This window comes from Crassostrea angulata, chromosome 10 (assembly GCF_025612915.1).
Source record: "Crassostrea angulata isolate pt1a10 chromosome 10, ASM2561291v2, whole genome shotgun sequence".
Classification (NCBI taxonomy): Eukaryota; Metazoa; Mollusca; class Bivalvia; order Ostreida; family Ostreidae; genus Magallana; species Magallana angulata.
Genome location: NC_069120.1, coordinates 16,380,529 through 16,398,076, shown reverse-complemented (window position 1 = coordinate 16,398,076; position 17,548 = coordinate 16,380,529). Strand labels below are relative to the sequence as shown.

The window sequence follows — 17,548 nt, the reverse complement described above, 5'->3', positions numbered from 1 at the left end:
TCATTCTATTACTTTGTTCTTTTTTTCATTTTGAAAGACAAGCTAAGGCTTAGATCTACTATTCTGCAAAACTAAACATACCGTTACTCAATCCACACTTCTGACTTGGTAACAATATATTTTATTATACTTTCATGTTAAATACTGAAATCTGACTGGTTTAGACGCAGTTGATAATCCGTTCTATTACCCTCAGTGTTAGCAACACACTTAGCAACGGGTAACACAACGAATTGTTACATGCACGTAAACTAAGCGCGTACGGTTCGCCAAAGAATTCTTACCCTCCTAAACGGGCACTATTTATATAATGCAAATACGTGTACTCCAAAAAATGTGAAGAAATATCCTTACATACTATACTGGTATTAACCTAAAATAATCATTAGTTATAGCTGAACCCGACTCTTAAATATATAGGCACCAATACATGGGTCTATAAACCCATTCAAACCTTTAGCTTTCATTACACCTAGCGAGTAGCCCACTTGATCGAGACTCATGGCCAATATGTAGTTTTCATCACATTGTCTTAGTCAGATTTTGCAATTTTATTCCTTGTGTGCATTTTACAAGATAAGCGTGTACAAAAATTATTGTGACGTCATAAAAAAGTTCACACGGAATTTAACGCTTTTGCTATCTTATGATTTAATATTAGGAAGCATATTTGTAAATGTAAATATTGTAGTTTTATATTTTGGGAAGGTAACAAGAATACTTTATTAGTTTTCATTAAAATGAATACTAGTAAAATATGGCTTTTTAGAAACAGCGGAATGCACAAATCATAAGATAAGTTTTTCATAAAATTGTTGGATTTGGAAATGTTTTTTTTCCTCATTTTCAAGGAATAGTCCAAAATATTGACATGTCACATTTTACCCTGTTTAAAATGATTCTATAAAATAATTCTGGAGAGATTAAAATGAAAATAAATCAAAAGATAAATGGTGACAAATTCTATAATAAGTAAATCTAAAATTTTCACAAATTAGATGTTCATATTTTGATGAAATTGCTTACATCTTCATCAAAATGGCAGTTTAAAATTATAAACTTTGATCTAGATGTCAGGCCAAATCATTTGAATTTCATAATCATAAATAATATTTTAACAAAATAATATGTCAGTTTGGGGCAATTTCTATAAATGAAAAATCAAGCAAGACACAAACCTTACTGTAAGACTTCAGTTTTTAAAAGCCTTACACATGGCCCTACTAAAGTGAATGTCTTCTGAAAGACTTATGCTACATGTACCTCCTAAAGGCAATCTAAGCAGCTAGTTTTATCATCAAACAAAAGATATCTTTCTTGTTATCAAAAAAACAAAAACAAACAATAAAAAGATCTTATGAAATGACATATTTATATAATAAAAATGTGACTATACATGTACATTTTTGTAGATATAAAAATATGTATATATACAAAACAAATCTGACATTCACACATGAAAATGCCTTCAAACTGCTCTCCAACAAAAATGTTGACACTCTTTTCTGTTATTGATAAAATAACAATTAGTCATATTCATAGCATGCTTTGATTGTTACAAATCCACTCGGGATAACTCTCTGCTTTAAAAAAACCCCATTACACTTTAGAATTAAAATTAAAGAAATTTCATGATATACACTATGAATATCAATGTATTATTGATAGAGATGATAAAAGATAATTGTTATATACATGTACATTATTGAAATGACATATTAATAGTATTCAAAAAAGACAGTATGTTGGTTAGTACACTTATTTCTTGAATCCAATGAATCAAAACAGCTAGAATTGTTTCTAAACAATACATTTTGAATAGAAATTAATTAATTCATATCAAATCTAAAGTACAGGGACTTACGAGCTTAGCACTAATTGAAAAAGAACCCAACCTAACCACAAATTAAACACATGAATTCAATGCTGTCTTATCTCTTTGAGAGATTGGCAAGCACTTGCTGGCTTAGCAGACAAAGAAAGAGTGTTCCAGAGGCACTGAACAGCAGTTTATATCTATCACCAGAGATGTATATATCAGAATTTCAGCTGCTGAAACAATGTAGGAAGTGACAAATAGACAGAGTTATTGTTCTTATAAGGTGTGGCCAAGTTCACTAACGACCAAAATATGAACTAAAATATATACACATATTATTTTGTATTCTGATTTGATGTAATGGTTATCAACATGTATTCAGATATTGTGAATGTTTTTCAAACAACAATTAGCATTAGTTTGACTAATAAAAAAATATCAAAAATGGAAAATTTGAATCCTGCACAGCATTTTGTAGACAACAATACATAATACATAGATTAAAAGTTACCCTTAATATGAAAATATCAAAAGAAACAGAGAGAGCAAAAGGACATACTGGAATGACATGTACATGGATATACATAATATGTGTAAAAAGACGACATAAAAGCATCAAAACTCTTGCAATAAATACAATATAGATCACCTGGTTAATACTTCTCTCTTGCTCACTCACTCACTCTCTCTCTTTTCTACTTCATATTAACAAGACCAACAAAGTATACAATATAACGTGTAACAAAAATAAAACAGATAGTAACTTTACTTGTGTCTGGAATGGATAAGAATGAAATGGTACAAATATTCTGTCAATGCTGACAACTGTGAGTATAAATCTACACTAAAAATGGTCCATATATGTGTAATTAAGAATATATACAGAGAGATTTATCAGTGATTTTTCAGTATTCCACACTTTAAGTAGAATGAATGGCAAACATTTCTCATCATTTCATTCCATACATAATCACATCATATGCTAATTAGTGACATATTAAAATCGTAATGTACATATCTTTGGTCAAGGTTGTTTCCACAGAAACTTATCTGCAAGTTTCTAATGAACATTCACAGCAAAATAAAAATAAAAAACATTGTCTCTTAAGACTGATCTACACATAATTTAAGGCACAATTTTGATGGACATGTGTAATATACTTAAACAACACAGGTACCTCTTCGCTGCAATTGATAGCCTAACTCTTCGCTGCAAGTAATAGCCTAACTGATCACTACAAGTGATAGCCTAACTCTTCGTTGCAAGTGATAGCCTAACTTGGATGGAAACATGCTTTTTGTGGCACTGATCTGCATTGTTATCAATCACAGTACATAATAATTATGCAGTTATCCTTGGATGGTCTAGTTTGATACATGCAAAGAAGTGTTTGTGTGGTATGCATATAACAAGTAAATACATATAAAGTAAATTTAACGGTAAAAATCAATTTTTCACCTGTGAAATACATGTAAATATCAAATTACATGTAAAAATATCAGTTAATACAGAAAATATAACATTTGGTGATAATAGACCATGAAATACAACTATAGGGCCTAAAGTATATGTAAGTCCTTGTCAATATGTACATCTAACCAAGCATATTTTATTATCAACAAGTAACAAGATTTTCTTTTTTGTTATGCTTAACATATGCTGGAAATAAACTTGCGTTTATTTAAACTGCAAGTAAAATTGAGAACCATTTAGGCCTTCAATAGGAATAAAAATTGTAGTTTTTTATAACAAATGAATGTGGGACTCAGAACAGTTTGCATTATTCATCAGCTTCTCTATAGTTGGGTTCAGTTGAAACAAAGTAGTCGTCAAAGAAACTGGCCAGATACTCAAATGTAGGTCTATTGGCGGGCTTCTTGTCCCAGCATTTCTTCATGATGTCGTACATGGAGTCTGGACAGTGCGGTGGTTTGGGTTGTCTGTAGCCCCTCTCTACTTGCTCCAGCACCTCACGATTAGCCATACCTAACAATAGGAGCAGACGTACAGAACATCACAGTTTTGATGAAAATAGTTCCTTTAGTATTAATACTCCCTACAGTGTGATTAAAAAAAGTAAAGCTAACAGTAAGAGCAAGTCTCCAATCACAAAAGAGCACAAAATTATTCATCAGGATCTTTGTAATTTGGCTCTGTTGAGATGAAATAATCATCAAAGAAGTTGAACAGGTATTCAAAGGTAGGTCTGTTGGCGGCTTTCTTATCCCAGCACTTGAGCATCATTTCGTACATGGAGTCAGGGCACCTAGAAGGCTTGGGTTGGCGGTACCCTCGCTCTACCTGTTCAAGCACCTCACGATTCTGCATACCTAGGAAAGTATATGACAGAGATGTCATGCTATTGCTCATGCATATTTATACAGTGTCACTATGATTTTTTACATGGCAGGTAAGCTATAAAATGCAACCTGAAGAAATGCTATTGTTTCTTTAGAAAATCTGTCCTTTGATAATTATTATACTTTATACTGAGTATACAGACATATGTATTCAAAATTTTATCTTTCGTGCACTCCATAATTTTACTATCTTTTTCACATACCGGTATACAACGATTACATAACTTATTTTTCTAAACTTCAATAATGTTAGACTATTAGTATATGGTAATAAAATTTAGTTCTTTTAATCATATCCGTTTTATGGGTTAAGTTTCAATATAGATACATGTACATGTATCTCTGAATCATATTCTCTTTAGAAGTTAGTGTAAAACTGAGATTTATGAATTATTTTTAAAGTAGTTAAATTTGTCTTTCCCCCCCCCCCTTTTTCCAAAAAATGCATAATACATTTACATGCTTTTTTTTAAAATTACCAAAATCTCCCCAAATAATCATTCAGTTTTTATTTAAACTGAATCTACACAATCAAAAACAGAAGCATAATATTTGTCTGATGCACATGCCAAGAAATGCCAAATAAAACCTGCCACTAATGGGACATGCAAAAAAAGTATCTTCTTATTCCACATAAAGCATTAGTGTACAAATTTATCAGAGACAAGGTGTTCATGCCAGTATACATGTACAGGTAGACTTAGCAAACAAAAAATAAAACAGATTAGGGAGGACATGCACAATAAGTAAAGGTAGATAAGATAATAAAGTGGATTTACTTTGTCAAACTAGGAACATTAAAACATAATTCACAACATGATAACAATGATCAACAAGGAAGTATTAAAACTGCCACTTCAATCCACCAATCGTGGTACAGTTTAATCCATTCAATATCCCGTGACTTAACAATCCCGCACATAGTTAGTATGTTAAGTAAACTGACGTGCTTCATATCTAAGTAGATAATACGTACCTGGATATGGCACCTGGCCATGTGTAACAATTTCTACCAGCAGAATTCCGTAAGACCACACATCAGACTTGATGGTGAATCGGCCGTATAGAGCAGCTTCTGGCGCTGTCCACTTTATGGGAAACTTGGTGCCTATACAGGGAAGCAGAATATCAAAAATAAACTCTTTAAATAATGCCTAAACCAATAGTGTCACATAATAACGATTGACGATTAAAGTGCTGGTAATGGGAGTCTTTTTGGAAAATCACCAAAATAAATTTTTAATTATGGAAATTTTTAAAAACCAATAATTTCTCTCTGAACAGCTAGGACTGAGAACACTTCTATGTAGGTATATATATATAAATTGGTATACCATGTTTGGGGTTGTATTCATCATCTTCGATGACTCGGGCAAGACCAAAATCAGCCACCTTGGCAATGTTGTTGTCGCCGACCAAAACGTTTCTCGCAGCCAAATCTCTGTGAATCAACTTCTTCTCTTCCAGGAATGCCATACCACTTGCAATCTGAAGTAAATTATCACAAATAAAATTACATCTAAACAGTATTTGACCACTCCTGATGCTGAGTCATGTTCTGATTGAAGACTTCTCAGTTAATACCCAAATTGACCTTTGATCAACCCCTAACTTCACTATTTGGACTCACTCCACAACTCAGGATTAAAGAGCTTGGTCTGACTGGTCATTATTTCAAGTGCAGAACAATATGGTCATCTTATCATAATATAAGGCTCTTCACCACATACTGTCATTTTGTTGGATAAAATCTTATAACATGAATCTAAAACTTGATATATGTCATATTTGTATGACACTCTCGATTGTTATACACAGATAAAAATAGGTCTCATTTTTCTTATAAAATAAGCTCCCTGGACTTGCATGCCTTTTAGCTGATTATGTCCCTTACCTGAGCAGCGATGTCCACTAACTGTTGAAACTTCAGGTTCTGTCCGTCGTCGTCCCGCAGGAAATCCAGCAGACTTCCCTTGGACATCAGCTCCGTGACAATGTAGATGGGCTCCACGTCCGTACAGACGGCGTACAGTCGGACTAGCTTGTCATGCTTACACTGCTTCATGATGTTGGCCTCTTCCAAGAACGCATCCTTGGACATCGTGCCAGGCTTCAGTGTTTTGATGGCAACATCTGTGGTTTTGTTCCATTTTCCTGATAAAATTCGGCATAGAGAAAATTCAAATTTTCTGCATGTTTGAATTATCTGGTTAGGTATTGATGTTACAAAACATGTATTAGATACCAGTGTTCACTTTCCAATTCATGGTTGAAAAATTGCCAACAAGGCATTTAGACTTCACAGTGGTTTTAATTCACTTTCATTGAACAGCTTATCATTAAAAAGAATACTTATTTCATTAAATAGTATTTGCTGCTTCATGTTTGCAGACAAAACTCATACAAGTGTAAAGTATTCCATTCTTACAGAATTAAAAAATTCACTGAGTTGGAGTAAAGGTACCTGGTTTTTTTTTTTTCAAGAAAATTGATCTGTTAGCATACTGGTTTCATTCTCTCACCTCTCCACACTTCTCCAAACTGGCCTGCTCCCAGCTTCTTGCTGAATTCTAGTGACTCTCTGGGGATTTCCCAAGCATCTTTGTTCAGACTAATGACAGGTTTAGATTTAGGACAAGGCTTGGTCAACTGCCGACACAACCCATCTGACTGACCTGTAAGAGCACAAGTTTACTGTCGATTTGCAGTTCTTATTACATGTACTTGCAAATACATCAATTAACTTTAATACAATTTGTTTCTTCATATCTATATTGTGCACCATAATTATGTACGTTCAAGTTTTGTATCTATTATAATCATATATTAAAAGTTGATTTGTACTTAATGATAAAAATGACACTGAGCAAGGTTATTACCCATATCATATACAATGTAATACGTAGAACTTTGATATTTTAATCATTAATACAAATTGTATCTCAAATACATGTACTATCAATATATCAAAGTGGGTTGGAAATCCCAACCACTTTTTCTCTGACAAGTGTATTTATCCTGTATGGTATACAAATGTATTTCAAATCTTTAGATATATCAAGATGTTTCCTCTGTCCCATTGGGTTTGAGATGATGAGGTTTGATTGATGTGTACATTACTGTTTATATGTACTTGTGTGATAAAGCGAGAAATTTCAAATCTTAACAATGCTTCTGGATTCTGGGTAACATTGAACAACAATTGTATTAACAAAATAATGATATCCACACAGCCAATTTCATGTAGTTTTTACCGGAGTAGTGATTGATGAGTTCTGGTAGAGAGGACATGACTCGGCGAGCTGCGATGTAGTAACCACGGTTATTGTCCATGTTGCGTATTTTGTAATGTTTGACTGTGTCTCCCTTGACATCTTCGTAATCTCTCACTGATAGCACATAATTTCCTTAAAAGAAAGACAAAACAATGTCCATGCAAATTCTTACTGAACAACAATTGGTCATACTGTTTGTTGTTTTTGGATAACCCTAGTAATTTCTAAAAAAAAAAATTTTTTAATCTTTTCTCTTAATCTATCAGTCCTCACAATATTCTCTGTTTTTGGACAATCTCTTGTTTTAATTTTCCAAGAAGAAATTTAATCTGTTCTCAAGATCTTGAGAAACTTCAACAAAGAAACTTCAAGGAAGATAAATTTACTACATGTCATTTCCTCAACTGAAGAACAAACCTGGACTAGTTTCACTTTCTCTTATCAAGAAACATCCGGTCTCATTTCCAGGGGTGAGTAGCAGCCTCTCCGACTCCTTTCTAGAGAGAGCTCCCATGAACCAGCTGTAACACAGAAAACCGACAGTCATTTCACTTCCTTTAACCATCAACAATGTCTTCTTCGCAAAAACAATGAACAGGGGATGTACATATATGAGGAAGGAGGGGGGAGGGATTAGGTTTTGCTATATTCCTGATATTATTAAAAGGTTCTTTGTTATGGAAGCAAGGGCAATATTACTGCTTAAAGTCTATCTATCTTGCTTTTATTCTTATTTTGCTTCCAGACTCTGCATTATTAAATGTGTTGATGGACAGACTTACTCATAAGACTCAAGAGAGTCTTCCTTGGCCACATAATTCCTGGGGACGTATCCTTCAACCTTTGTGTTGCTGTAGTTAGGGTTGGCATGTTTTGCAAACCACCAATCGGAATCGCTGAAACAAAAAGATTAAACGTTCAGTCAAATGTTTCATAAGCGTACATGGTTTATTTTTCTGTATTAGTGTTTTCTTTTTCTATGGGTTCGTGATGATTTTTTGATAACTTATTTTAATCAAAACTCTGTGTTTGACTGGACAAAATAATAATTTGAAATATTGTTATATTTTTTGCATAATTATAGTATCAATAAATACTTTTTAAAAAAGAAATCAAAATGCCAACAGCTAGTACATTGAAAAATTCAAAAAGGATATACATGTACCGGTACATGTACCATTTTTGACGACTTGATTGTTAGGAAGTATATGTAAACAAGAGAATATAAAATAGAGTAAAGCATATGTCAAAGGATATTCAAGGTCATAAAATTAAAATACATAAGTGGTTTCACTTGTCATTAACATGTACCGGTATTTATGGGTTGAACCGTTCATTTTATTGAGGTTTACTGTATAATCAGTGAATTACATATGGTACTTCATTCTGTGCATTTAATGTTTGTAAACTAGAGAGTACAGAGGTCCTTTATACATAGAGAAAAATAAAATAACATCGGAAGCCAGCCAGGTGATATGAGAACATGTTGAAGAAAAGTCAATTGAATCAACGTGTAAACATCATCAGTACATGTACTATAATTCATATCATATTCATTATCATAGCATATAAATTCAGATTTCGTAAGGCATATATACTGTGTTTTCATACCCATGACTAAAACAGAAATGAAAATAAAATTATTGTGATGTATATGGATGTAATCAAACTGTTCTCCGTAAAATCATCCTTTATCAAAGGATAAACTCTGTACTGAATGATGAATAGTTCAAAGTTTCTCTTTCAGTTCAATAAACAGAGGCAGGAGATATCAATGAATTAAAGCTATCTCCTTTTGAACATAAACATTACAAGTATTCTATTTACTCCCAGAAATAACCCTATAGTTTTTAGAATTACCGGGGTACAACATCTTTGCTAAGAATTATCTGGCCATGCCAGAATCATCTTTGTTTGAGTAACTTTGGTGGGGGTATACAATTTGCATTTGTGGAGTGCATGAACTTGTTAATTTTCAAACATTTCTTGCCCTAGCTGTTTTGAGTTTCGAGATGATATGACTCGATCCCACATTGTTCACAACATTTACCCCATACATCATATTGCCTATATTCATAAACCTGTATTTACAAAGATCTTCAATTCAGATAGATACTCTAGAAAGCAAGGCCAAAATACAACAATTAAGAATTCATATTTATCATGTCTGGTTAACTTTACTTTAAATGTACAATTTAGCCACAAAACTATCTGCATTAACATAAAGGCTATAAATAAGAGTACTAGAGGGGGAGGGGGAATTAATAGGGTATAAGTCTGTTGAAAAATATCCGAACTGTGATTTGTTGTTAAAATATTTTAATGTTTAAAAACTACAGCACTGGTAATCTTTTTTTTTAACTGATAATAAATTAATTGTGTTTTTAGAATATCATTTCTGATATTTCATCCCAGTAAAACACACAAAACAGAATTCATTGAAAAAAAATCTAATTTATGCATGTACCATAAAAGTAAATTAGCATGTTAGCATTATAACTTACAAGTGTAGGGTATATTAGTAAATAGAAAGCAAAAAATTGCACTCAAGGAAATACTCAATTGTACGTAACATTTGGTATCAGGCAGTTTTAAGACTAATTATTGTATACATTCAAGGACATTGCAAGAAATTTGCAGAAAAGCTAGAAGTACATTTCCTATTATTTAAAAACACAAAATTAAGTCTTGAAGTATGAACAAACTAAGAAAAATCAGAAGTTTTGAGTTTATATTTAAGCTTTTAGATTATTGTCTAAAACTGCATATATATGTCACTTTCAACAACAATAAAAAAAAATGATGCAAAGTTAAAGACAGTTCCTATTATCCTCAGAAAACATGAAATTAAGTGAATGATTTTTTCCTTGTTTAAGAGTTGACCCTTCATTGTTTTACAAGCTTATGTTAAATCAGACATGTCCAATGTATTAAGACAGATCAGTCAGGATGCCGCGCTCGATGAAGGAGGAAGTGAAATAAGGATATACAACAGCGGCAAATGATTAACCAGACCGACGGCCAACAAACACGCATTTACTGACGTACAGACCTATAATCTACCTGTGCTTTTCTCGGACTCTGTCACAGCTATCTAGCTATCTATAAAGGGTTTTCTATGTACCATATATTTACATTCTCCCCTCTAATACATGTACAGGCAATAGAAAATGGCATGTCACATGATCATTATGTCAAAATAATGCATGGTTTCGTCCCCATATTAACCACAACACAAATAGCTATCTAAACAAAATCCAATACCATCTATTATCTTGAATTGGCTCCATGACCTTTTTTTAAAAAGTTTCTGAATTCTTGCTAGTGTATCATTTGATTTGTTGGATGTACATGTATTTGTATGAGTGGATATTAATACCCTTATGGACAATGTACCTGCGTATGCCGGTAATTTATTCATGTCACACAGTACAGTAACTACATTCTTACAGGGCTGGGATGGATCAGGATGGCTTGATTTGGTCGACTTTCAATTTAATTCAAAGCGTGTACCGGTACATATTTCTAACAACAATAGAAAAATAAATCCTGCTTTTTTACTATTTTTATTTCTTAAAAAGTATAATAAACAAATATTGAATTGAAAAATCACTTTTTATACTATGATAAACAATTTCAAATGCGATAGTTAAAGGCATGGGGCTCAGTGTATGTGGCTATGTGTATACATGTAGATGTTGGGTTGATCGATACACAGTTGTCTTTTTTTCCCGGTTAAAAGATTGGAAACTAAAATATTTTGATATCTCTGATCTCCTATTTGCCAAAAATTCAATGGTTTACATGTAAAAATAAATCTTGAACTTGGGACAAAACCAAAATCCAGAGTTCCAGATCAGGGGACCAAATCAACCAAAATAATGGTAGATCAGGGGACCAAATCAACCAAAATAACGGTAGATCACGGGACCAAATCAACCAAAATAACGGTAGATCACGGGACCAAATCAACCAAAATAACGGTAGATCACGGGACCAAATCAATCAAAATAACGGTAGATCCAAATCAACCAAAATAATGGTATAGATCAGGGGACCAAATCAACCAAAATAATGGTAAATGGAAATTTTCGGGCTCTGCATAGCTCTATCATGTCAATAGTATCCATCTTTAAACATTTGCTTAATGCAAGATTTCTCCTAACTGCCATGTATAATATCAAATTCCATTTCATGGTTTCATTTTACAAATTGCCTGTACAACTGGAAATGGTTCTCCTTTCAGAGGATTGCAAATCTGACTAATGATATCAAATTACATTACATGTATTTAAATTACCAATAGAGAGAAAATTTGCACATCAATAAAGATGACAGGGTACCTATTTTTATTAAATCTACAGTCAATATTCAAACCAGAGCCAAATTTTGCAGAAAAAAAGCAAAAAAAATGTTGAGTGCTAGAATGTATATCTGAGTAAATCTTACAAGAGAGAGACTTGGAGTAAATGAATACCTGTCATCAAGTAGATATAAAAGGTCTCCCTTTTTAAAGCTCAAGTCATCATCAGCCCTGGCGTCATAGTCGTACAAGGCTCGTAGAGACGATTTGTAGGATACAGCTGCAAAACAATGTCAACGTGAAATCACTTCGATGAGGAACAAAGACAAAGAATAGTCTTAAACAGTTTCAATATATAAATATACCCAGTATGCTTTCCTTTTCAAAACATGTGCATTGAGATAACTTTTTTCAACAGAGTGCATTATAATATTTGATATATGTTCACCCCCCCACCCCCTCCCAAAGAAAAACAATTTTAAAAGATTAGAAAGTATAGCACCTAAATAAGTACTATTTCTATGTTTTATAATATAACTGTAAGTCCATCATGATGAAATGGCTCTCATCAATATATAATCTATAATTTCCCCTATAGTGACATTCAGGCTGAGAGTAAGTACATAATATGCAGGGATAAAACAGGTGCTGACATTCCTATGTCACATGTAGTCATGTTTTGTGTAAACTGATACTAAAACATGAGGTGATGTGTAATAAAAACTTCTCTACACTTCTTTCTTTTTTGTGTGGTAGAGATATTTCCTTGTTTTATCATGTTACATATATGGCAAAACTTCAAAATGTACTTTACTCAACAACGCTCCAATATGTGATATACTTATATATCATGTAATTTGTTTTGATGCAAATTAAAAAATCATAAAACTTGTTCAAATAAGTTTAATTTTGCACAATCCACCTGTTAAGATATGATGGTTTAGTTCATGTACACATGAACTACAAATACCAGTACATCTGTATTTCACATTATGATATATTTGGAGTGAATTCTTACTCATTTTACATGTATGGTAAAAAATATAACAGGGACAGTGTTGTGACAAGTATATAATAGACAGTATAAAATCTGAATTCCAGAATGTTAACAGTTTTCTATACATTGCCAGTGCTCAATAAGACTGGAAACTTTGCTTATTTAAACCCATAAAAAAGTGATTCTGTTAGCCTATAGCCTATGGTACTAAGCCAGCGATACAGGTTGAAAAACCATTTGGATCACGCTCGCCCTTTTCCATAACCGATAAAAAGTTATTTGCGGTGATGAAAATGGCCAAGTAGTTACGATTGGTTGAAAACTAGTCTTACCTGGGGCAGCAGGTTGGGGCTCAGGTGTTGCCAAGGATGTGGGGTCCTTGGTATAACGCCCCTTACTCTTGTTGTTGGAATTCCCCGTCTTGCTATCTGTTTCACCATTCACAGCACTTATATCCGTAAGTTTTGTATCACTCGGTGCTTTTTTGGCACAACAAGCTCCCATATTTGTACAACACTGTTTATAATCCTGTCACTAAGTTTCACATTAGTTCCAAGAATCACACAAATCAGAAAGCGGGTTAAAGTGTGTGTAGAGTCAGAGTTTCTGTTGAAAAAAGGGAAAAAATAAATGAATTAAATACAAGAATAACTTGGTTATTGCTATGAGCTAGGTAATAAAAGCTTCAAAAGATAAGAAATCAAAAAAAAATTTGACAACAGCAATTGTCATCATATTTCATAAATATTGAGAGGATAAAAATATGTACTGGTAATTCTTTTCACAATGGTTTTTCCAACGGCTAACAAACCTTGGTTTATAAACTGAATTCATTACATTCACTGCATTCAGTGTGGTAAAACTCAAGTACTGGTGAATAAATGTGCAATGAAAAACTTTAACATAAGCTCTTAGAATGATTTCAGGAAGGATACAAACAGGCCTGATACTCTAACAATTGGTTAAATGCTAAAATACATGTTAAAAAGTTGACAAATTACAGTTTGTCCTTTAAGTAATACATGTATAAATAGGGACTCTTAAGAAATTTCTCAAAATTTTACCATATTACCCATGCTGATTCATTAAATAGGGCGTGCACTAACTGCTCCAAATTATCTTGAAAACAGCACATGCACAAGGCCAGGCGACACTTTGACTTATAGCGAGGAACCTGTTGAAAAGGCACTTACAGACTCTTCCTGTTTCAGAATGGGAGACTGACTTAAAGCTCTGTACATTGAATGAAAGTTTTGATATTTTCTGATCTAAAGTCCTCGTCGTTGTGTGATAGTATTAAAGTGAGAAGTGAAGAGCCATTATCCTACCCTGACAAGATGTATGTCTGAATTTTCACTTCCTTGTTGAACAACATGTCAATACACAAAAACATGGGGGCGAAAAGGGCCAAACGCATGTTGTTTATTCTTGTTCTAACATCAAAGATATATTTCTTATTAATAAAATAAGAATTGAAATATGATTTTAATTCTTATTAGTTAAAGCAATTGGAGTAAATTGCAGTAATGACAATTTTGAATTAAAAAATAAGGTAAAAGGAAATGACTAAACTTGTGCTTGAGAATGTTCAACTGTTGTATAATTATATTGTGTCAAAATCCTAGCTGTTTAAGTTACAATATCCACTGCTCAATTATTTTCTCCTGTATCAAAGTATTAAATGGTTATGCCACATCCTAAAATCCAAGCATAGCATTTCTGAACTTCACATCTTTTCTGTCAAACTTCTAACCTAACACATATATATAAATATCATACTATGTATATATAAACTTAAATATAATCGCAACTTTGGTCATAATATTGTATCATATAACTTCCTTAGTGTTTTCCATACATTCAATCCCTAGCTAATCTGATTCACATGTCTTTCTGAAGTCATGTAGATCACATCCTATCTTGTCCATAACTGTTAACCCCCAACAAGGACGCTGATAATACATAACCAAACATGTAAAAACTCAATGGCATTATTCATGTTACAGGGCAGTGATTCAGCTTTAAGTAACAGTGATTTTCTAAAACCATAAATGATATTTTACCAATTAACTCTATTCGTATTGAACTTTATCATCAATCATATGTGCAGCTCTTGAAACAGTTCACACTTTACATCAGTTATTAATAGATCAATGTAAAATTTGCACAAAACAATGTTAGGAAATAAAAATTTCAAGCCTTTTCCATCCCATAACTGTAAACTGAACAAACGTAGAAGGGGAAATTCATCATGTTGTGGTGGTAAATGCATGTACTGTACAGAAATGGTAGAATAAATTACAAGATGGTCAAAGATGGAAGGTTAACAAAGTGTTCGTGACATCAACGAACAAGTAAATTGTTATTTCTTCATCAATCAAAAAAATGTTTAAACTACTATCTACTCCCATGCAACATCAAAAACCGTGGAGCTATGGAAGTTATTACAATCATGTATTATAATTAGATTCAATTTGATCTCTTCTTAAACTTTGTATAAAATTTAGTAAATATGCCACTGCTTACATGTCCTGGTTTCAATATCTTTGGGTGGGTTTAAAACAAACAAAACATTCAAAAGAGCAAAAGGGAACTTCTAAATTGATAGATAATGGAGGAGGAATATCCTGGTCTATAAAAAGTTAAAGAGTTGGCACTCTTACTACATCTGTACTTCTAATGGAAAATGAGAACAATGTGATTTGATCTTCCTTGTTCCCTGATGTAACTACAGCTAAAAAAAAAATATCACTAAACAAAACTGGCATATTTTGCAATTTTACCCTCAATTTATATAGTTCCAATTAAGTTACTATGAGTATAATATAAAAGGATACAAAGTATTATTCACTCAAAATGTGAAATACCCATGTTGATTAGAACATAAAATGCTAGGACCTCTTGGTATTTCATGAAGTTGTACTCATACTCTAACAAAATCTAAATCCTTCAATATTAATATGTACTTGCAAAACTGTGGGATTTCTCTATATGTGTATATTGATCATGATGATTGTAATTGTACAGAGCATTCATATGAATAAAACAATTGACTAAAACTGTTTTATCAGAATACCATATAACAAAAAAAATTGCATCAACAGGAGTACAATATTTTATACACAACATGGTATCTTACAATATTAAGGTTTTCTTTTCACTCTAATGGTACCATATAATTCTAATTTCAATCTGTTATGGCTGTAAACCTGCAACTTTTTCGTACAAGAGCCTCATCAGGATGAATATTTCTTGATGCAAACAAGAGGTTTTATATTTCTGAGATAATCTATATCTTGATCATGAAATTCAGTCACCGATTTATCTCTGATTAATCGTCAAATAAAGTTGTTGTGAATAAAAGTTGGTTTACTGTACTATATTATTCAGGTAAAAGTTTCAATACTATCTTTTCATACTCTTTGTATTAAATTGAATTCATGGTTATCTATATACTGTGTAAGTTGTTTAAACTTAACTGAGTCAAATCTAAGAAGAAATAGTAGGAAGATCCCTCGACTGGGTATTTTCTGCACCCTACAACATGCTACAAGATGCACTTAAAAACAGTACAATAGTAGTCAATTCAAGACACTCTATCCTACTGGAACAAACAATTTTTAGAGCAACATTTTTCATATCTGACAGCTCAGCCATGTTTTTACCTGGGTATAGCCCATAAATCAACAAGGAAGTTTTTCTGTCCCCACCAAAATTGACATACGGCATTGCAATGTTTCTTCATAAGACACTTACCAGGTCATGTATCGGTCTGTCTCCATTCTAACTCTTTGAATTTCATTTTACTAACACAGTCTCACAAAATCTTTCTGGGAAGTAGGTGGAAGAAAGTTTCAGGAAGTAATATGTAAACTCCTCAAACACCGAACGGAGAGCGGCACAAATGAGAACTAAGGGGAAGTCACTCTTATCCCCGCAAATCTACTTTCACTTTGACTTCATTGATGAACTTTTTAAAATCTGATTTATTAAAACAGGATAAAATGCTTTTGTTTTCTTTACCCAATAGCATAGTACTGCATCATGTCTTCAGTTGATTACATTACATTAAGAAAATTGTGTTTCTTTTTTTCAAAAATTAATCATTTTCTTTTTAAATTCTACACCGAATTATACACTGTATCAAATTAACTGACCATTTATAATTTAATCAGGGACGTCTTTCGTCCCCGATATAATTGGGTGTTATCAATCACGTAACATCGGGAAAGGGGGGCGCTAGGGGAGCTGCTTCTCCCCGTTTCAGCAAAATATTTTTTCTCAATTTTACATATACAATTTCAAAGGAGTCCCCCCCCCCCTCCCCCCAATATGAGAGAATATAAAAACTTGTAATGAACAAAATTAACATAAATTCAAAAATAGAAGTTTAAGGTATTATTCCCCCCTCCCCAAGAGTGATTAGCATTTTGAGATTGGCGCACTTAAGTTTTTTGTTTTATAAATCTATAAGAATAGCTATAGGTGCATCAAGAAATATCTCAACTAAAAGTTATCCGCGCTAATTAGTAATTACATCGTTTCAAAACCTGTACTTCCGCCAAATATTGTGTAGGCCAAATGCAATACTTTTACAGTATTTTGACTTACACATTCATCACCTAATTATCTAACCGAAATTGACTCTGTCCCCGATTACCTTTACCTGTTAACAGCCGTCCACTGGGAAGTTTTTATTCCCATTAAACTTTTATGTTCCAAAGCAAGACAGCAAATGTTATTTCTCAATTTAAATTCATTAGAACACCATTCAATCTGTGATACTCAAATAC

General features: G+C 32.8%; 1 protein-coding gene across 2 annotated transcripts; it reads right to left on the bottom strand.

Moving 5' to 3' along the window:
- Nucleotides 1–1,351: 1,351 nt before the first annotated feature.
- Nucleotides 1,352–16,670, bottom strand: LOC128167029 (tyrosine-protein kinase SRK2-like). 2 transcript variants are annotated; one of them, XM_052832524.1, is made up of 11 exons: nt 16,512–16,670; nt 13,088–13,361; nt 11,933–12,038; nt 8,238–8,351; nt 7,873–7,976; nt 7,435–7,587; nt 6,703–6,855; nt 6,075–6,334; nt 5,515–5,668; nt 5,157–5,288; nt 1,352–3,806 (listed from the first exon to the last, which is right to left on the bottom strand). In XM_052832524.1, exons 2-11 carry the CDS (start codon nt 13,257–13,259, stop codon nt 3,601–3,603), a joined length of 1,554 nt encoding a protein of 517 aa, XP_052688484.1. In that variant the 5' UTR covers nt 13,260–13,361; nt 16,512–16,670; the 3' UTR covers nt 1,352–3,600. The 2 variants fall into 2 exon arrangements, with proteins under 2 accessions (XP_052688484.1, XP_052688482.1); XM_052832522.1 differs by having other exon boundaries at nt 3,664–4,150.
- Between the last annotated feature and the right edge of the window lie 878 nt (nt 16,671–17,548).